This window comes from Ursus maritimus, unplaced genomic scaffold (genome assembly GCF_017311325.1).
Source record: "Ursus maritimus isolate PB19 unplaced genomic scaffold, ASM1731132v1 scaffold_27, whole genome shotgun sequence".
Lineage (NCBI taxonomy): Eukaryota > Metazoa > Chordata > Mammalia > Carnivora > Ursidae > Ursus > Ursus maritimus.
The window spans coordinates 34,955,948-34,978,184 of NW_024425230.1; the positions used below are offsets into that span (position 1 = coordinate 34,955,948).

The 22,237-nt window shown below is 48.7% G+C and overlaps 1 protein-coding gene and 1 long non-coding RNA gene across 2 annotated transcripts in view; one reads left to right on the forward strand and one right to left on the reverse strand.

The window, feature by feature from the left end:
• LOC103679047 overlaps positions 1–3,784 on the reverse strand; it is an 11,178-nt gene extending 7,394 nt beyond the window's left edge. The window contains exons 1-3 of the long non-coding RNA XR_572820.2: positions 3,095–3,784; positions 2,231–2,379; positions 771–918 (exon numbers count right to left, since the gene is read on the reverse strand). This is a non-coding gene — a long non-coding RNA (uncharacterized LOC103679047). The remainder of the gene's footprint in view (positions 1–770; positions 919–2,230; positions 2,380–3,094) is intronic.
• Positions 3,785–19,129: 15,345 nt separating this feature from the next.
• ITGA11 (integrin subunit alpha 11) overlaps positions 19,130–22,237 on the forward strand; it is a 111,278-nt gene continuing 108,170 nt past the window's right edge. Inside the window, exon 1 of the mRNA XM_040643059.1 lies at positions 19,130–19,196. Coding sequence (XP_040498993.1) covers positions 19,145–19,196 — 52 coding nt within the window. The 5' untranslated portion in view covers positions 19,130–19,144. The remainder of the gene's footprint in view (positions 19,197–22,237) is intronic.

Consider the following 22,237-nt stretch of genomic DNA (forward strand, 5'->3'; position numbering starts at 1 on the left):
TTTAATACCTATGTTAGACACAGTATATTAAATGTGAGCCTTTTTTTCTTTTCTAAGGAAATTAGTTTAAAGCTAGGCATGATAGGGGCTCCTGGGTGGCTCAGTCGTTAAGCGTCTGTCTTCAGCTTAGGGCATGATTCCAGAGTCCTGGGATCAAGCCCCGCATCGGGCTCCCTGCTCCACTGGGAGCCTGCTTCTTCCGCTCCCACTCCCCCTGCTTGTGTTCCCTCTCTCGCTGGCTGTCTCTCTCTGTCAAATAAATAAATAAAATCTTTTTAAAAAAAGCTAGAAATGATAAATTTTGTACATAATATTTTCATTATCGTTCAGTTATAAGTATTTTCATTTCTGTTGTGGTTGCATCACTGACCTATGAATTATTTGGTAGTATAGTGTATTTAGATTTAAATTCAATGTGTGGGTTTTCTTCTAATAATCTTTTGGTTATTTATTTCTAACTCCATTGCGTTGTGTTTAGAGAATATGACCTGTATGACACCAATATTTTGGAAACTTTTTGAGATGAGTTTTGCAACCTCCTATAAATTTATCATAAATATTTCTCTTATGTGCGCTTGACAGCTCCTGTATTCTTTGATTTTCTACCTTGGGTGGTCCCTAGGCCTCCTGTTCTGTTCCCTGATTCTGTAAAACCATGAGACAGAAGTACAAGATCCCCAAATTTTGACAGAAACCCACAATTCAAAGGAGAGCGTTGGCATCAATTTATATTCAAGGATTTGGGTTTCACCTCATTTGTGATTCCTTACCTTGATGCCAGCTTGGAAGTGCAGTTGAAAATACTGTTTTCTTCTTTAGGTAGCACTGTGCACTCTTTCATCGGGTAGAGTGGTTCATGGTCTACCATCAGGCAGGAAAAAGAAGTTTCCGTCACTTCACAAAAGACGAGCCTAAGGCCTGGAGGGAAGAAGCCAGCTCACAGCCACGCAGATGTTGGCATTGTCAGAGGAGCTAAGTGAGTCCGTGAAGAGTGATACTTGTAGAAGGATCCCCGGGGCCAGGGCTGACCTGGCAGATTACTCAGCATGGCCACTGTGGGCAGTGTGGCCAAGAGAAGTCTCTGATTTATGGTCAAGGGGGCCAAGTGTTCCCAGCACCCTTCTACCTTCCTCTTCCCTTACCATACTTGTGTCCCATTGTGCACACCATCAGCTTCCACTTCATAAGACGATGGCATGGAACACAGCAGAAGGCTAAGGCCAGTCTAGCTGGAGATGGAATCATGAGCTTCTTCCCAATTATGGTCCAACCCAGAAAATACTCTCTGCCCCTTCTAATATCATCCATTGGCACTTGGCTGGGTTTCGGCTGGCCTCCCTTGACTCCCTGTCTCACACTCAGCAGCAGCCACCTAACGTCCAGCCTTTGATCCTCTGGTAGCCAGCCAGATACTGGCCTGGGTGCCTCGGGAGGAAATACCAGCCTTGGGGAGTGAAGTGCCACCTTGGGCTCCCAAACACTCTGCGGCATTTACTTTCCGGTCTCTGCCCCAGAAGGAGAAAGTAGAAGAAAGCTGAGCAGAGTTGAGCATGCGAGCTCATTACCTCCATCTTCTCGAGAGCTCATAACTTATTTACTGAATGTCTTCTTTACAGTAGGCCCCGTGCTACACTCTTGCACGCACTAGCTCATCTAATTCTCAAGCAACCTTGGAGTTAAGAGAGGTCAACCCCCTTCCCCAAGGTCCCCTCTTGGTCAGTGGTGCTGGGATTCAAACTGGGTTAAACTGTCTGATTTCAGAGACCATTATCTTGACCCCCTCGTAACAGTTTATAACCTGAAGTGACCTTTTGGATAACTGATAACTATCTTTTCATTTTGCAGAAGAGGAAACTGAGGCTCAGGAAAGTAAAGCCATCAGCCCAAGGTCACACAGTTTGCCAGTGGCAGCGCCAGGCTTAGAGGATTTTTTCTCTTGATGAAATATTCCTCAAATAAGTGAAAGCAGAACTTGGATGCTTTCACTGATGAAAAGAACCTGGTTTTCCTCCAGGGAGAAGGAAGAGCACAGGCCAGGGGAGAGTCCCACAACATTGCCCCTTGTGAAACCCTGACCCCAGCCAGACTCCAAACACCGTATTGAGAGAGCCCAGCACCAGGGGCTCTCCTTCACATCTCCTACACACCAAGTTGGAGGAGGAGGCAAATTCCCTGCCTCATTTTTGGGTATTCCCCCAGCTGCCAGCCCAGCTGCCTGCCTGCCACTTACCCACAGGGTTGTGGTCAGGCCAGCTTGGGAAGTATTGGATGCTGCTGGGTTTCCATCTTCCCATTCAGTCTTGGAAGGCCCCCTCCCAGATCTTTGGGCAGCAAGCAGATTTGGAGAAAAGTGCAAAGTTGGCTCTCCTTTCTGAAATCCTGTGGAGCACCAAGCACGGAATAATAAAATAGAGCCACCAAGCCATGGAACAATCTAATTTAAAATGAGAGCCTCATTTGAGGGAAAGTGAACGAAGTATGCCAACCTCCAAAGACAGACAATGGGACAAGCTGCAACCTTTTCTTTCTCCTGGGTTTTGTTGTTTGTATTCCTGTCATATCATATTACTTTCTTCCTGCAGGAAAATATCTGAAGAAGCCAGGGCCCGCCTAGAGGAGTGTGTAGTGTAGACCAGAATGATGGGTGTAGTGTGTCTACGGTGTGGGAGAGGGCAAGTAGGGGCCAGTTAGAGAACAGCGGTGGTCCCGTGGAGTAGGGATCTCATGAGACACAGTGTTTAAAAACAATATTTTTGGGTAGAGCTGGAGGGAATCTCCCCCAAACCACCTATCCCTACACCCTTGTTCTACAAATGAAGAAACTGAGGTCCAGTACGGGGAGGGGACCAGCCTGGGATCCCACCACCAGTGAGCGGTAGCTACGGTGTAGGAAACAGAAATGGAAAGTCTTGGCTTTTTCGAAGTCTGTCAGTTGTCAGCCAGGAACCCAATGGGAAATTCCTCTCCAGTTTGGACCACAGGGGTCATCAGCCCTGACTGTCACGGGGGAAGAACAGGAGACATTTTGACGGGCTGCTTTGGGACATATTCCCAGGGTCTTTACAACCCACATCCCACCTCCAGCAGTTCTTACCTTGGTTTGTCCTTGGCATTGACCGCTTGTGGCATAGCATCCATCACACTGCAAAGCACCCATCCCATGTCTGTCTCCTCCATCAGACTATGAGCTTCTAAAAGCCTTCTTCATAGTGCCAGGACCATGCATACTGTAGGTGCTCAATAACTGTTTATTGAATGAATGAGCAAATAAGTGGATGGATGCATGTACGTTTAGATGGGTGGATAGATAAACTAATTGGTATTTGCTCAATGAACAAGATCTCAGTTCAGTGCTGCAGAAAGTTCCCAGGATCTAGAAACAAAAGGTGGATGGTTAAATCTGAGTTCACTGCTTACGAGCCATATGACGCTCTGTAAGTCACGCAACCTATGCCTCGCACTTGGCAAGCGCCAGTCCCTGTATTCAATGCTCACCTCACATTGCCTCATTCAAAACTCATAAATAACGAATGAATTAAGCACCATTATTCCTATTTGAAGATGAAGAAATAAAGGTGCAACCAGGTTAAGAAACAGTGATGTAAAGCTTGAAATTAAGATTCAATATCATGTGCTGCTTGATCGCTGGTGAAATTAAGGGGGCCCCAAATGGTCTAATGGCCAGCTCCCCACTCCCCTCTGCTCTCATGGATAAGCTTCTCTAGCCAGCTCTTCCTATCAGACAGGCCAGGTGCAATTCTTACTTATCTCTGAATAGCACGTTTCAGTTCCCTGCCAGACCACAGAATTATATAAACAAGCCAATCGTTGTGAACCAGGAGGGACTACCCTCTTGAGGCTACAAAGCCTGCTTCCCTCCATCCCCAGTTGTTCACCCTGCTCCTGAGTGAGACCCCTTGTGGCCCTGCGTGGTGGTGGTATCCTCCTCCCTAGGCTGTGAGCACAGATAACTTAATAAACTGTTGGTCTCTCTGTCTAGTGTGGGCTCAGCCATCCCCATAACCCTAGGGAGGTAATCTCTCCCTCACCAATGGGGTGAAGAGGTCATCAAAACAGAGACTTGCCCAAGGTCACACAGCTAGTGTGCCGTGAAGCTGGGACTTGAACCCTAGCATCTGATGCCAGAGCCACCCTTTACTTGTGCCAAATTGCTCACAGTTAGCACTGAATAATTATTACCTTACTAGTCTGTAAGCAGCATAAGGTCAAGGGCAATGTCTTGCTCAGAACTGCATTCCCAGAGTCTAGCATAGCAAGCGTATTAAGGGATAATTCAATAAAGTTTTATAAGTGAATAAGCAGATGGACAAACCTCACATTTCTGAACTTCAGTTTCTTCGTTTAAAATATTAGAATAATCATTTCCATTTATCTTGCTAGAGATAGTTTATCGAAGAGGGTATAATCTGTAGCTTTGGAACCAGGTGACTTGGGTTTAAATCCAGGTTTCACCAATCACGTAACCTTGGACAATCTCCTTAACACTCTGTGATTCAGTTTTGCCATTATAAAATGCGGATAATAATGGGCCCTATCTCATTGAGTTGTCGTAAGGTCTAAAATGGGTTCACATATATCAACACTCAATAATGTTAGCTATTACTATTGATTTATGGGCCAATTGTGAAGTACATGTCAGAATGGGTTATGTCAAGACTCAAGAAGAATGTGTGGAATGGGTTGTTTGTCTTTGGTGATGTCCCACCCTTACTACCACCCTGTGGTGAATACTACCCAGAAACCATGCTGTTCCTTTCTTCTCCCTTCCTAATAGAACCCCAATTTTGTTGAGGAATTGGCCTTTCTCACACATGACTCAAGGGAAGATGGCCCCATTCCCAACTAGAAACAGATCATGACTAGTCTAGTTCATTGTGGTAATTTCATTTCCTTGGCTGGTGATTGGTATAGGAGAAGGCATGTGACCCAAACCTGTCCATGAGAAATAAGGAGAGATGAGGGGAGGTGTGTTAGGGTCTTCCTGATTTTCCTCTGGATGTTTCAATGGTTGGATGAGACCAATGGAATTTCAGCTACCATCTTTTGCTAGCCTGAGGACAATGAGAGGGAAGAGACAGAGGACCAGCTAGCGTTCTGATGACCCCGTCTGAGATACATCCACCTCTAGGTTTATTATTTTGTGAGGGATAATACATTCAGTCATTATTTAAGCCCATTTGGGTCCAATTTTCTGATGCTTGCAGACAGAGCATCACAATTAATGTAATTCTTCTTGTACTTGGCGTCCTCATACTCTTCTTATTGGTATCGATTGTTTTCAATAGATTTTTCTCTCAATCTCTCATCACATTTGAGTGTATCTTATTTTTTATGTGTGCCCTAACTCTCTCTCTCTCTCTCTCTCTCTGTCTCTCAACTTTAAACTTAGGGACAGGAGGAAAGATGTCTGCTCTGCTTACCATTATATCTCTAGGACCTAGATCAGTGCCTGGAACATAGCAGACATTTAATATTTGTTGAATAAATGAATAAATTAATTTCCTAGTCCTTGAACTGTTATTAGATAAGACTAGGTAAAATCACTATCCCAGACTTACTTGCTTTTGAATAGAAAATTCTAGAAGGTTTACTAGAAAATTCTTGCTGAGTTTTATGAGATATTAAAGGCTGTCTTGAGGAAATGATATTGTCATATTTTGGATTACACTTCCAATGCTGGCAGATTGAGTAATGTACACAAGTTTCCTTCTGAGGAAAACTTAAAAAACTGGACAAAATATTTTCCAAAAATCAGCTTGAAAGGATGGGAAAGCTATCAAGGTAGTAAAAAAATTACTGGACTGAGGTCTGAAAGAGGAAGAAAACCCAGAGAGGGAAGCTTGGCATTTGGGGCTGTCATTGCCCTGGGGGCATTTGCAAATCCAGAAGATGCAGCTGAGAAACTGGGAAATATTTTTGACAATATCTGTAGGTAGGGAAAAAAAATTGTAGTTCAGGGTCCGTGAAAGTGGGGATCATCGTAAACCTCTAACATTTTTAAACCCTGAAGGACTATGCCCTAAGAGTAAAGGTGAACTCTTAGTAAACCAGCCCCCACGTACACTGAATTCTAGCTCCTAGACATTTGGGCACCCAAGAAAGTCTCAATCCCAAAATATTATGAACATTGCTAACAGTATTTGAGTGATCTGAATGACCTTGGGAGCTTAGCAGAAGCCAATAATCTTTTTTGGAAGATAAAATTCAAGCTCTCAATTTATTTTTTATAATTTGCAAGCCCAATGACCTATGCACGATCAAAGATAGCCAATCCCATGAGATCAGGCATCATATATGACGATCAGGAGAAATAACATACAATAGAAACAGACCATAATGACTCCAGTTGATCAGACCCAGAATTTAAAATAATGACATTTCCTGTGTTTGGGGAGATAAAAGACAAGATTTAACATTTTAAAAGAGAACTGTAAAAAACCAAATAGAAATTCTCAAAATAAAAAATTAAATAACCAAAATTCAGAACTTAAAGGATATGTTTGAGTCAGCTGGGACAAGACCTAAGGAATTGGAAGATAAGGCAGAAAAAAATATCTAGAATGAAACTTAGGAAGAAAAAATAATTGAAAAATGCAAAGATGAGAGGCATAAAGGATATTGTGTTAGTCCATTCAGGCTGTTATCACAAAAATACCATTGACTGGGTAGCTCAAACAGAAAACATTTATCTCTCACAGCTGGGAAGTCCAAGATCAAGGTGCCAGCAGATTGGCGTCTGGTGAAGGCCTGCTTCCTGGCCATCTGTCACATGTCCTCATGCTGAAGAAGTAGGGAGAGAGGTCTCTGAGTATCTTTTATAAGACTTAATGTTATTCATGAGGCCACCACCGTCATGACCTAATTACCTCCCAAAGGCCCCACCTCCTGATACCTACATATTGGCGTTAGGATCTCAACATACGAATTTTGAGGCAATACAAACCTTCAGTCTATGACAGATAAAGTGATAAATTCTAATAAATGTTTAGGGGAGTCCCAGTGGTAGAGGAGAGGTAAAATGGGACAGATACAATATTTGAAGAAATAAGGGCTAAAGTGTCCCCAAACTGATAAAAGGCTTGAATTCACAGGTAAAAGAAGCCAAATTAATCTCACCAGGATAAATAAAAAGAAATCTACATCATAGCACTTGTTCTTAAAACCAAAAGAAAAACAAATCTTAAAGGCCGCTCTAGGGGAATTAGACATTTTACCTTCAAAGGAACAGTGATTAAACTGACAATTGACTTCACATCAGAAATCACAAGAATCAGAAGACAATGGAATGATCATTGCAATGTGAGGAAAGAAAAAATATAACACTCAGAGAAAGCATCCTTCAGGAATAATAATGAAATAATATCATTTTCATACAAATAAGAACTGAGAGAATTCGATACAAGAAAATCCAGTCCTAAAGGAAATGTTAAATGGTATTCTTCTGGCAGAAGGAAAATGACCCCCTGTGGAAGGTCAAAGATGCAGGAAAAGCAACAAAAATGGTAAATATGTGGACAAATCCAAATATTGACTGCCTGTAAGAAAATAATAAAGTATTATCATTTTTAAAATATGGAGAGAATTAAAATAAACAAAAACAATTGTATATAAATCATGAAGGCAGCAACTGCCGTGCAAATGCTCTGAGGTTCTTGCATTGTCTGGAAGAAGACAAAGGCACTTTTTCATATTAGATTTTCATAAATTAAAGATGCATGCTGCAGTCTCTGGGGAATCATTAACACGTAGCAAATGGCTTTATTACTTCCTACCTAACAGAGCGGGGAAAAGAATAATTACAAATGATCTATCCAAAAGAAAGCAAGAAAAGAGAGAAAAGGGAGCACACACATCAGGGAGGACAAACAGAAAATACTAAGATGGTAGATTCAAACTCAAATATGGTGACAATTAAATGTAAATGGACTAAGTGATCCAATGAAAGTTCAACAGGTTAAATTTTAAAACAACTAAATGCTGCTTACTTGAGATACATCTAAAACACAAAGATACAGAAAGTTGAAAGCAAATAAGATGGAAAATGATTTTCCATGCAAACACTAACCAAAAGAAAGGCAGTGTAACTATGTTAATACCAAAAAGTAGAGGTTGTCAAAAGGCATAGCTAAAGATAGACATTTTGTAACAGTGAAAGGTTCAAGTCACTAAGAAGAGGCGACAATTCGACATTTGCATGTACCTGGTGACTTAGCTTCAAAATCTAGAACGCAAAAATTGACAGAACTATAAAGGAGAGACGTGTGATTCTACAGTCTTCCTGGGAGATAATTTTTGGTTTTACTCTTGTGAACGCAAATACACTTACTCTGTGCCAGGTACTTTTCCAAACACTTGACATGTGTGAACTCATTCGATCCTCACAACAGTCACGTGAGACAGGTATGCTTACTTAATAGGTTAGGATTCTGCAAAACCAAGAGCTTAAGGCACTTGCCCAAAGTCACAGAATTACTGTGTCAGGGCTGAGATTTAAAACCAAGCATTCTAGGGGTGCCTGCGTGGCACAGCGGTTAAGCGTCTGCCTTCGGCTCAGGGCGTGATCCCGGCGCTAAGGGATCGAGCCCCACATCAGGCTCTTCCGCTATGAGCCTGCTTCTTCCTCTCCCACTCCCCCTGCTTGTGTTCCCTCTCTCGCTGGCTGTCTCTATCTCTGTCAAATAAACAAATAAAATCTTAAAAAAAAAAAATGAAGCATTCTACCTCCAGAGACTTGATGAAACATAGCAGGAGACATTAACACGACTCTCTCGGTAACCAACAAAACACACAGGCGAAATTCCCCGAGAGTAGGAAATTTGAACATGGCCATAGACTCTGTGTTACAGGAGCTCTGCTCAGCCCGTTTTATGGCACGGTTACATCCAGTGGTGGATTGTCAGGAGGTTGATATGAGATCACACATGTTTACAAAATGGAAAATGCTATACAAATATTAGTTCCATTCTTTGACTCTTGGTTTTCTATTGTCGGGGGTTTTTTGATGGTAATCCCTTCAGAGCCTAATTATAAAGTTAGAGTATAAACAACCAATAAATTGTTATCGTTGTATCACAGTTTATACAGTTGGGTATGAAAATGTTTGTATAAATAGAATCCGAGTGAAACATACTAAAGGACCGCATGCCGATGATTCTTCAGCATGTTTTTCAGCCTGCTGCTGTGTAATCCAGGCTCTGGGATATCAACACAGGCTTGCTGGAGGATGGTGTGACCAGAGGGCTCGTGTGGGACCTTATGCACGTCGCTGACCTTGGGCCTCCATATCCTTCTTCATCCAGTAAACATGCCCACTCGAAACTGCCCCCACTGCCCTCACAGGGCACCAAGGAGGGTTCTCGGACACCTAATCAGGAAAGTTCTTTGAATTACATATGGGGCTAACCAAATGTCAGGCATTGTTAACAATCTCAAATGGTGTGGACAGCTTGACTAGTCTGTTTTACGCTGTTTCATATGTTGTTAATAATAAAAACTAACATTTATCGAGAGCTTGCCATGGGGCAGGCACTGCGCCAAGCCCTTTACAGGCGGTGTTTCATCCATGCCTCACGGCAACCCAAGAGGCAGAGGGGTCCAGCCAGATTGCCTAAGGCCATCTCCAGGCGCCATCACTCACCAGCTGAATGTCCTTGAGCAAGTTATGGCCCCCTCGCGCCTCAGTTTTCTCATCTGTAAAATGGGAATAACGATAGCACCAACTTCGGAGCGCTGTTGGGATTATTCAATGAGATGACATACGTCAAGTGCTGAGAACTGTGGCTGGCGCTTGGAAAGTGGTTGATTAGAGCTTCTTTTTATCATTTCCACTTTATAGGCAGTGAAATGGTTGTAAGTGGCAGGTCACCCCACTGATGCGGGGCCCGGCTGGGATTCTAACCCAGGTCTTTCTAGGCCCTCAGAGCCCACATGTGTAACCACTATACTCCCTGCCGTCTACAGCCTCACGAGCAATGCCACGGCCCCCAGCCATTCACAGAGCCTGTCTGAAGCTGCCAGCCCCTTTCTTTGCAATAATCCCCCACGTGATGCTTAACTTTTGGGCTATGCGGAGGGGGGTGGGGCTAAAAGGCCTTAAGCTTAGCTTTTGCACCCACATTTTTCTCACTAATGTTCAGCAGAGTTAAAAAAAAAAAAGGCTCACAGAAGCATTTGTTACCCAAATGTCAACTAAAACATCTACCCTCCCCATACGTCCCCACATCGGCGGCTACCGCCACTTAGCCTCTGCCCCCAGCTGCAAATGGCCTGGGAGATGTTTGTTTCTAGTACAAGCCTTAGAATCAGCAGCAGCAGCTGGGAAAGTCTGGGGACAGCCTCCCCGGTCGTCTTTCCAGAAATACACGTAGACAAGCAGATTCCAAGCAAGGACCCACTGGTGGCTGCCCCAGCCCGGCGGGTACGTGATCGCAGGGACAAGGCCAGCCCCCCAAGCCTGTGGCAGAAGGGGGGGAAGAGGGAGGTAGCAGCCTTTTAAAATTCTAGTCGCTGGGTTTAGCAAGGCTGGCTGGAGGCAGAGGTTAGAGAGATAAAGGATTTGTCACTGGTTATAGTGTCAAGAACACTTTTTTTCTTATCGTTTGTCTTGGGCCGTGGTCTCCTATCTCTTCTCTTGGACTTCCAAGAACATACAACTTGGGATGTTCAGAAATCTCTGCATGTCCTTCCAGGCCGAGGACATCAGCCGAGGCCCAGGACCCGCTCTCCGCTAAATGGGGAAACAGGACATGCTACTTTCCCCCCCACCCTCTCAGCGGCCTCCCCGAGGGGCTGCCTTCTCCTCCTGGGGTCTCCAGCTGCTTGAGGGCTGGTGCTCCTGGTCTGCCTTCGCTGCGAAATCATAGCCCTTTCTTGTCCCTCTTACAGCTCCTACTGTGTTCAGGACCTTGGGGAATGAATGGCTGATAGTCATTGAATAGGGTAATCTACTTCCCAAGTGGAATTTTCTTTTTCAGAGAGTGTACCTAGAGCCAGAAACTCAAACAGCAGAATTTCCAGCGTTCCCAGACATCCCAGGTGCTTGGACAGATGTGAGAAAGTCCGGAGGAAGGATAATTGGAGTGGTTTGGAGCCTCTGTCAATGTCCCGCCCGTAGCCCCTGGGTTCAAAGCTTACTCTGCCACTTTCTAGCTACAAAACTTGGGTCCAGTTGCTTTACTCCTCTAAACCTGGAAGTAGACCCTGACACAAGAATTTAAGTACCAGTGTTCTGGGGTGGGGGTGGGGCAGCAGGGAGGTGATCCCAGGAAGCGCTGTCAAGGGAATGACAAGGCAAAGGGAAGGAAGCCAATACAGGGTGCAGTAGTGAGCAGGTGGCCATTGCGGGCAAACGGCTCAGTTCCACCAGGCTCCCAGGGACACTATGGAATAATCCTCAGAGTGGTCCATCAGGAGGGATGTCTTCGTCTGTTTGGCCGGCTGTAACAAAAATACCATAGACTGGGTGGCTTATGAACAACGGGGATGTATGTCTCAGAGTTCTGGAGGCTGAGAAATCCCAGATCAAGATGCTAGCAGATTCGGAGTCTCCTGAGTCCTGCATCTGGTCCACAGACAGCGTCTCCTAGCTGTAACCTCAGAGGGCAGGAGAGGCAAGGGGACTCTCCCAGTTTTCTTTTATAAGCACACTAATCCCTCCACTCTCAAGACCTAATCCTCTTCCAAAGGCCCCACATTCTAATACTATCACTTTAGGGATTGGGATTCAACACATGAATCTGGGGAGGGGGAGACAAACATTCAGTCCCTAGCAAAGGCTGCAGGAGCCGGGTACTCATCCAGCAGCTCCCATCTGTCGTTGGTTGGGGACTGCTCCCACTAATTCCCCAGCACTCCTAGCCTGCTGACAGAGCTCCAGAGGCCAGGGAACACAGAGAACACCCTCTAGCTCACAGCCGGAAGCCTCAGGACATGGCATGCACAGGCCTGGCGCGGGCCAAGGGAATACACTGAAATATTGACCGTGGCTGCAATGCTACCCATTCGGTGGGAACAGAAGAGCCCCCGCAGGCCCAGGGATCGGATAAGGTGGTACAGGGCGCTCAGTGCAGGGTCTGGTCCCTGGTCAGTGATGCTCAGTGATGGTAGTTGGTCTTATTATTCGCGTTCCAGGCATGCTGAGTATTAGCCACCAGCCAAGGCACATGGTTTGTTCCGGAGAAAGGTAGGAAACACAACAGGGAAGGCAGGAGTAAGTCCCTTCACACAGGCTTTGAAGGGCAGTCAGGGCACAGGTTAGACCAGTAGGCAGGGCGGGGAGGAGTTGCAAAGTTCCGTGATGAGCACAGGGAATGGTACCCACCAAGGCCAAGGGCAGAAAAAGACAGCATCTTTATGGAAGTTCGAACACTGCACAGGAAAGCTCACGAGGTCTTGGGGGAGCATGAGGGGATAGCTGAAAGATGATCTGGGAGATGTTGGCCCCTCCTTCACAGAACCTTCCTGAATTGGCCCGAGGTCCCGGGCTTCTGGCCCCCTGATTTGTTTGGATACAGACCTCCCCACCCCTCCCCAATCTCACTCAAAAACCTCTGAAGGCTTCTCATTATTTATCAAATGAGGGCTGATTAAAAATATCCCACAATGGGACCAAAATTATTTCCACCCTTTATCTTTTAACCACCCTCCCCCCAAAATCCCTAGGATTTACCCCCTTGGAGTTTGATCTGTCCCCAAAGTAAACGCTAAAAATGTAAAAGCTTTATCTGGGCCTTTTTAGAGCCAAAGGGTGTCCTTCGGGAGCTCTGTCCCTGGCATTTGAACCACGGATGCAGTGACTCATAACTCTTAGATTTCATCTGAAAGTGGGAGAAAGAACGATGAGGAACCAACACCATTCTAAAAAGTCATGGAAAATGCTCTCTCCAAAATGCACAGGGTAATCTGTACATTTGAGGCTTACTTGGAGAAATGCTTCTCTGCCTTAACGTGGATTCGGATGGTGCTGGATGGGAAGAGTGTATTTATCATTGGTATGAACGTGCACGCATGCGAGCGACCGTGCGCGCGTGCGTGTACCTGCGTGTTTGGTCCAATCAGACCCACTAGAATATGCTTATCGAATGGTCCAGTTCCCATTCCCTGGCCAAGCGGCACCCTTGCATCTGGTCCACGCACACAGCTGAGAATCCCTTTCTCGTTCCACATCTTTGTTTGAGACTCTCCCGAGAGCCCATCTTTACCCTAGTGCGTTCCATCCAGACCCCTGCCCTTCCTGGCTTCTCCCTGACACCTCAGCCAAGTGCGGCCAGGATGAAGGTCCTGGACAGCCACCTGGGCCGTGCAAATGACTAAAGGAGTTCCACTTAGTCCGTACGGAGTGCTCGTTGAAGACAGGTGTTCTTTATACTGTTCTCGCTGTGATGTTTGTTCCTGATGTCGCACTTCCTGTCTGGTCCATGGTCAAGGGCTTCACTCATCTAAGCTGCATCAGAAATAGCCTTTCAATTAGGAAGTTGACGGCTACCTCGAGACTTTTAAGGCAATTTGTATTCTACCACACCCCCTGCCACATTTTCCTTCAAAAAGATGTTTCTTCATCCATCCTGTGTGTCTGTTTGTGTTGTGGCCATACTCCTTCCCTTTGATATCTTTACTGCAAAATACTGTACATACTTGTGGCCTGAGAAATGGAAATCAGAAAATAGCTTCTTGGATCTGGTATAGGCTGTACACAGGCTTGATCCCAGGAGGAATCCCAGCCCCTGACCCTCGGCAAGGGGCCGAGATCAAGGCTCAGCACAGCATTTGGAAGATGGGGGCATCCAGCCGATTCCAACATTTTGGATCAGACTTTCTTTCTTTCTTTTATTTTTTTTTTAAGATTTTATTTATTTATTTGACAGAGAGAGAGAGACAGACAGCAAGAGAGGGAACACAAGCAGGGGGAGTGGGAGAGAAAGAAGCTGGCTTCCCGCTGAGCAGGGAGCCCGATGCGGGGCTCAATCCCAGGACTCTGGGATCATGCCCCGAGCCGAAGGCAGAGGCTTAATGACTGAGCCACCCAGGCGCCCGTGGATCAGACTTTCTATTTCACGTGGAAAGTGGCCGGGGCAAACATCAGCTACTGCGGTAAACACATTTATTCAAAGCTAACCTCCTTCCCTCTTTTGGCAAGGATGAGACCTGGCATGACAAACCGAAACATAAGGCCATTTGTGGGTGACACAGTCACCTGCCCACCATCCCCATTATTGGCCTGGGACAGTGACACGTGTCATTCAAATAGCAGATAACAAAAACAGTCCTATAGCTTTCTTTTCCTTTGTTTTTTGCACTGGAATTTATTATATCCTTTTTTTTTTCTTTTTGCAGATGATATGTCTTCCCAGGGACTGTAAGTTTGCTGAAGTTTATCTTAATTTAAAAAGAGAGTTTGCATTTCCTAAGGACAAACCAACAGACAAGGCACGGGGAGGAGGGCAGATCTAGGAGGGGGACCTGAGGGGGCGGAGAGGAGCCCAGAAGCCAGGATACCCCCCAAGGTGGACCCCCCCACGCTGACAGGGTAAGTGGTTGCACTGGAGGCACGTGGGAGCAGAGAACAGAAGGGTGGGGAGAAATAGCCAGAGAGTAGGGGATAGATACCTGGTGGGGGATTGGCGGGAGAAGAATCTTGGAGAGGTAAGTTGAAGAAAGGGAGGCAGAAGGTCCAAGAGACAGAGATAGGGGACCCATCTGTCCCAGTTGGCCAGGGATGGCTCCGATTTTGACACTGAAAATCCAGCAACCCAGGAAACCTCTCAGTCCTGGGCAAGCTAGTTGATCACGCTAGATCACCGAGGTGAAAACGCAGAGGGAAGAGAAAGAGAGAGGTGCCCTCCAAAATGAAAGCAGGCCAGACGGCCCCCAGTACATTTCTGGAAGAAGAGCACGTTAGTCCTAGCTGAAGCAGTGCTCAGGAACTGCTGGGTTCCTTCGGAGGGATAGCATCTCCCCCACCTTTCCCTTTTAGAGAAGTCAGAGCCCCCCCCCCAAGAGGGGGTGCTTAGACTGAAAGCTTGGGAGCCAGAGATCCCAGCCCCAGGACCTCTCTGGGCTAACCATGTACAGTCCCGCCTGAAACACCTGCTTCCTCTATCCAGCTGTGATGCGGTGATGAGCTCTGAGTCTCCTGGCGGAACACCTGAATCCCAGTTCTGCTACGTAGGTGCTGTGGGATCTTGGGTGAACCCCTTCCTGCTCTGAGCTTAGATTTCTAAAGTGGACTTAGCAACTACGGATTTCGTCATCATCCCCTTTTTTCTGTTTCCTTTAGGGAACTCTTCTCCTATAATATGTGGTCTTGGTGGGGCTGTCCGTCCTAATGCCCTTCTCTGCCCAACTCCTCGGGGCTGGATGTGTGCTACAGACTGGGCCAATTATAGTACCGTGTTCCCCAGATACTGATTGGCTCTGGAGTGGACATGAATCAAAACCCTGGACTTTTCTGCTGGGTCTAGTAGGGAAGGCTGTCTCTCTCCCTTTAGAATCTATAAAGTATAAGCTTGGGTCTGCCGGCGACATCTTCCTAGCAGGCAGAGAAATCCTGCCTGCTGCAGGAAAGGAGAGCAGAGTGAAGCAAAACTAAGAGAAGCCAGAGAGAAAAAAGATGACAGTTTCACTGGAGACTCTGGATCCAGCCATACCTGCAGCACTTCCCGTCTACCTCAGCTCGTACACTGCCTTTTCTGCTTGAGTCAGTTTGTGTAGAGTTTCTGTTCCTTGTAACTGAAAGAATCCTCACCAACACAGTCTTTTTATCTATACAAATGAATATAATTCCTTGCAGGGCTCTTGTGAGCATTAAATTAGATTGCAGGTGTGAAAGGGATTTCAAAATTGGTAAAACGCCATGTCCCCCCTCATACACTGCTGATAGGAATGTAAAACGGTGGAGCCACAGGGGAAACAGGTGGTTAGCGGTGCCTGGGTGGCTCAGTTGGCTAAGCGTCTGCCTTCGGCTCAGGTCACGATCCCAGAGTCGTGGGATCGAGCCCTGCATCGGGCTCCCTGCTCAGGGGGGATCCTGCTTCTCCCTCTGCCTCTGCCTCTCCCTCTGCTTGTGCTCACACTCTCTCTCTCTCAAAAAAAATAAGTAAAATCTTAAAAAAAAAAGAAACGGGTGGTTAGTTCTTTCAATAATTAAGCATAGAGCTCTGTACGAGTCAGAAGTCCACTCCTAGGTATATACCCAGGAGAACTGAAAATGTGTGTTCACACAAAAACTTGTACACAAATGCTCATAAGCATCTTCATTCATAACAGCCAAAAGTGGGAACAAACAAATACCTCTCACCCGACGAGGGGAGAAATAAAACGCAGTATATCCCTGCCACGGGGTGTTACCTAGCAATAAAAAGGAAGGAGGCACTGAGCCTTTCTACAAGAGGGAGGAACCTCGGATACGTTATGCTAAATGATAGAAGCCAGGCACAAAAGACTATGCGTTGCGTGATTCCATTTACAGGAAATGCCTAGACTAGACAAACCCACCCGGACAAAAAGTCGATCGGTGGTTGCCAGGGACTTGGGTCAGCGAATGGGGTGTAGCTTCTAATGCCTGCAGAGTTTCTTCGGGGGGTCATGACAATGAAATGAGTGGTAATTGTTGCACAACCTTGCGAGAAAACTAAAACTTGCTGAATTGCATAGCAAATTTTACGGTCTGTGAATTATCTCAAGAAAAATAAATATGCTACATACATGTGAAGAATCCTTCACAGTATTATTATTATCATTGCTCAACTCACATCCCAGCTTCCATAAAGCCCTTCGTCCGGTTCTCTGAGCTTCTCCAGACCGAATCTGGATCGTGCACTTGTCACCCATATGCCGCTGCCCTGGATGATTTTGACAATGTTTAATAGTCATTAAGTAATACATTATTAAAATGAATGGTTAAATAATAATGATCACATCAATAAATATGAGGTTCTCTCTTGTCTTCTCAGCTCCATCCCTAGCTCCTTCAGCGTGCGCTCCTCTAGCCTGCTTTGCCTGCTGAAAGAGGGAAGGCACACCTCTCCCCCTCCCCACCCTGCCGGATTACTGGAAGGCACACCTATTTTATTCAGGACTCCCACTGGCCCTACTGAGGACAATGGGAGCTAACGAGGGGCACAATACAGAATTGTTATGCAGCGCACCCCCTGCCTACAGCCCCTTCAGCCAGCAGTGTTTGGACTTGCTTCCGGCAACCCCCATATACGTGGAGTTCGAGAACCAGCAGAGAAAGACTGAATTTGTGTGAAGCAAGGCAGTGGTTTACAGCTCGATGGATAACTGTTACCAGTTAGGATGCTCGAAGTTCAAAGCCTCCTGACTCAATCCTGCTCAAACAATAAAGGGGACTCATTGGTCATAGGACTGGAACGTCCTCAGGGGAGCAGGCTGAAGGGGTGGCTTGATTCAGGGGCTCAACAAGACCGCCCTGGACTTGGGTCCTCCGTTCTGCTACCCAGCATCTGTCTGGCTCCTGCCAAGGCCAGATTTCCCTTCCCTACCCCAACCGCTATGAGCTTCTGGGCCTACACGATTCTTTGTCTCAGCCTGGGAGGGGACATGCAAGTAGGAGAAGGGAGGGGCAAGTTACTTCATTGTCCTTCATTCATTCTAGGGGCCCTTTTAGAAGAGCAAGAAAGCTTGTTTCCTAGAAAACCTTCTTCCTTTGTCACATTTCCCTTTCTTAAACTAGGGCCAGGGGATGGAATACACTGAGTCACTTTAGCCTAAACCACAGGCCTCCCCCGACATACACACACATACACCTCCCAGGGATAGAATCGGCTTTCCCCAAAGTCTGTGGCTGAGTGGGAGAGGTGAGGTTACCCAAATAAAAGCCAGGATAGCCAGAGAAGAGAGCAATGTTGGCACAACACCCATTAATATACTTGCATGAACCTGGGCCTTCTCAAAACCCACCTCATCCTCCAGGATCCAGCCTGAATGTCAACTCCTTTGGGAAGCCCTTCCAGTCCCTCCCAGACAGGAAATTCTCATCCACCTATTCACCCATCCATCCACCCACCCACTTACTGTGTTCCTCGGTGCTGAGGGCTGAGCGTTCAGTTGTGAGCCAAACAGGGATTTCTACCTTAATGGGGTTTTCAGTCTGGACAAGGAGAGGAAAGTTAATCAAATGACCACACCAACTGATGTATAGGTTTCTACTAGTAAGTACAACGAAGGAGAGAGAACAAGCAGGTGCCCTGGGGCAGATATGGGTTTGGGAGGTGGCCAAGGAAGGCTTTCCTGACAAAGTGATGGGGGGCCCATGCTCTAGCTTTCACCACCTGGGCCATCCCACCCTCTGCCTCAGCTCTCCCCCTTGCTGGACAGGCCAGCCTCTGCACTTACCGGCTGGGGTCCAGGTCCTGATGCAAAGTTTGTCCAACAACTGTGCATGGGATTTAATTGTCAGGGGTTAGAGCTACCAGGAAGGACGGTGGCTGCTGGCTGCGTTCCAAAGAAGAGCTTCACTGCTGGAGAAGGAGGCACCAGATCCAGGTTGCGCTGGGTGCCTCAGGTAGGAAGGGCCGACAGTGCAGGCGGAGCTGGGACCTGCCTTTATTCCGGGGTCAGAAGAAGCACTGGGGCCTTTACATGCCAAGCTCCCCGGGGCGCGCAGGCAGGGGCACGTTTCGGAATTGACGTTTGAGGGGCAACCGCTCTCCTGGGCCACGGGAGACCTGAGTCGTGGTCGGTGTTCCCCGGGTCACCTGAGATACCCCTCGGAGCTTTGTGACGCTCTTCCCTCTGGGAGATGGGAATACAAGCCACTTGTCCCGCAGCGACGTGGAATTCGGTGGCGGAGTGTAGAGGGCAGTTCTCCGCGGCAGAGGTGGGGTGGGGGCGCGGGGCGGGGGGTGCGGGGGCGGCGCGGGGGCGCGGCACGCCGCCTGCCCAGGTGGCACAGGGGCCGAGACTGGCCTGCAGCCCGGCGCGAGCGTGTCCGCGCGCCCCTCCCCGCCGCCCGAGCCCTCCCACTTCCTCCGCAGGAGCGGCGGCTGTCAGGGAGCGGGGCGCGCGGCGCGCAGTGCAGGCTCGGGGCGCCCGCGAGGAGGCTGCCGCTCGGGCCCGCTGCCCTGTCGCCCCGCACCCGGCCCCCGCCGCCGCGCCGCGCGCCATGGACCTGCCCAGGGGCCTCCTGGTGGCCTGGGCGCTCAGCCTGTGGCCAGGTACGTGCCCGTGGGAGTCCCTCGCGGGGTGGGCGCTTGGCCGCTGGGAGGGGGTGGGGGGGCATAGGGATCCCCCCGGGAAGTGGCTGCAGTCTAGCGGCTCCGCCAAGCTCCGCAAAAGAGGGAGGCGCGCCCGGGCCACTTGGAGCCGGGAGTTTGGTGTGTGGGGAAGAGTTGGGGAAGAGTTGGGGAAGAGTTGGGGGAGAGCTGAAGAGGAGCGCGGAAGGCTAGCGGCCCCGCCGGACACGCTGGCCAGTCCAGGCGCCGCGCCGGGGACTCTCGGGCGTCCCGGGAGCGCGGAGGGCGCGTGGCCCGGGCTGGAGGGGACGCGACGCGCGGAGCAAGCGCCGCCTCGGCCGCCCTCCTGCCTGCGGAGGGAGCCGCCTGAAGTTCGGAGAGCGGGACACAGAGGCCCGGGAGGGCTGGGGGGACCTGGGCTCCGCGAGCTGCCCAGAATCCCTCGGGCTGGGGACGGACGAAGCCCCAGGGCTGGGGCCCCTAGGCGGTGGCGTGCGGTCGCCGGCCGAGCCAAAGGCGACGGGCGCAGCCCGGGCGCCAGGGCCCGGGAAACATTACCTGATACTTGGGGTCGGGACTGGGCAACCGGCGCTTGGAATTATGCAGTTATTCAATAATCTGGGGAAGCCGCCGTCGCCGACACGCGCGCCGCTTGCCTAATGCAATCCAGGTGTCCGGGCGCGGCGGGGACCTCGGTCCGGCGGGGCGCACGACGGGCAGCCAGAGGCCAACCCTAGGCTCTCGGCACTGGGGCAACCAGCCTGGGCTTCTCCACTCTCGGTGCCCCGGCCCGACCCGTACCTGTGGCGCCGGGCTTAGGCCAGCGGCGCACTTCGACCGGCGGCGACAGCTTTCGGGGCCTCTCTTTTGCGCGGCCGAGTGCCCCGGCAGGGATCAGAGCCCGCCACGGCGACTGGACCCCGCGCCTCGCCTGCCGTCTGTATGGGCTCCAGGCTGGGGCTGGGGCAGGTACCGGGGGTCAGATGGGGAGGCAGCGGGAGAGGAGCCGTCAGGAAGCACAGGTGGAGACCCCCCAGTCCGAGCTCACTCACCGCCGTCCCGGGGTACCTCGGAAACAAGTGCACAGCCACCCCCCCCAACTCGGTCTATAGCAGAGCTTCTGGGAGGGCCTGTAGTTGCAACAGTCTCTGGCTGATGGAGTTCGGTTGGGATCCTAGAGCCACAAAATGAACATTAATGCTTTAAGTTGTTGGAGGGAGGGGGTGTTGGGGAGGACAAAGGAAGAGTTGCCACCAGGCCAGTATTCATCTAGAGAGCAGCTGCAGGAGGAGGAGAAGCCCACTCTAGGTCACTTAGACAGGAGGCAGGAGAACTCCAGGAACTGCCTTGGAATCACAAGGCCATCCAGCTGGAGGAGAAGGGAATGCGCCCCTGTGTGACTCCAGAGAGGGGCAACCATCCCGCCGACCCTGAGATGCAGTGGAGTCAGTCTGGACCTCAGGAAGCTGAGAGGGAAGTCTGTGCAATCAGAACGTGGCTTCCATTCTGGCTCTGCTGCCCACTGGCTGTACGACCTTGGGTGCATTATGCAATCTTTCCACAGGTTTCCTTCTCTGTGGAATGGAGATGGAAATTCGGACTGCGTTCATAAAGTTCTCCAGATAATTAAGTGAGGCACTGTCAGAAAAGTCCTTAACTCAGGGCTTGGGGCACAGCAGGACAGAAGCAATGGTTGTTAGTATTGTTGTTACTCAAGCAGAAATGGGGTGGGGGTGTGTGCGCCAGGGGAGTGGGGTGAAGGACCAGGGCAGGATTTGTGACTCAGAATTCCCTTTATATGGAGAAAACCACCCTGGAGTTATGTCTGGTCAGTTTGGGTTCTTAAAATATGGGATTCATTAAACATATCAATCAACGTTGGAACGACATCTGCTTGCAAGGAACTGGGGGTGGGGACCAAGTATGTGTGCAATCTGGGCCCTGCCTGGAGCTGGGGATAAGGCAAGGCCAGGGAAAGCTAAATAGAAGGATTAGGGAGTGAACGGCACAGAGAAGCTAAGGGCTGCGGTTCAAACAAGAAGTTCAATTTCACTTGGATTAACCAGGGAGGCTTCCTGAAGGAGGAGGTAACATTTCAACAGGGTCTTGAAGGAATGTGGAAAGGCCTTCAAGTAGGTCGGTTTGTAAGTCAAAGTATTATTTCCTGGGACTAATTAAAGAACAAAAAGGTGGATATTTTAAAACCACAAGGGTGACTCTAGTTTGGACTCTGAAAATTGGAAAGTTCGTGGGGTTGATGAATCCATTCCCCTGGCTCCAGAGCAAGATTGATGTCAATCTCCCAACTGTGCATCACATGGATTCAATGTGAGGTTTACCAGGAAGCGTGCCTGCCGGTGACAGCACAGTTTGGCTGAGCAGGGGAACAGGGGACCTATCACAGGCCAAGCTGGGAGTGAGTCCGCACTGAAGCCATTATGAGTTCAGAGCCTCTATCTTGCCAGAGCTTCTGCTTACAAGCTGGGAAGGGTGATGGGTGGGCAAAACTACCAAGAAAGCAAGAAGAAAAAGAAAGAAAGCAAGAAACGGACAAGTCCAAAGACTTCTATAGCTGATATCCAGAGAAAGCAGATCCATTGATAAGAAGTTTCCATCATAACACATCTGTAGTAAAGGTTGATGAGTGATGCTTTTTTTTTTTTTTAAGATTGATTGATTGATTTTAGAGAGAGAGTGTGTGTGTGTGAATGGGGGAAGGGGCAGAGGGAGAGGAGGAAGGGAAGCAGGCTCCCTGCTGAGCACAGAGCCCCACACAGGGCTCCATCTCAGGGTCCTGAGATCGTGACCTGAGCCGAAAACCAAGAGTGGGATACTTAAGTGACTGAGCCACCCAGGTGCCCGGATAAGTGATGATTCTTTCAAAACCTCCGTCTTTACTGAGCACCCATTATCTGCCAGGCTCCATAAAGGCACACAGGGAGATCAGGCACAGTGTGGGGGTGAAGACCCTGGGGTCTCACTGCCTGGACTGGGTCTGGGCTCTGCCAGTCAGGACTCTGTGC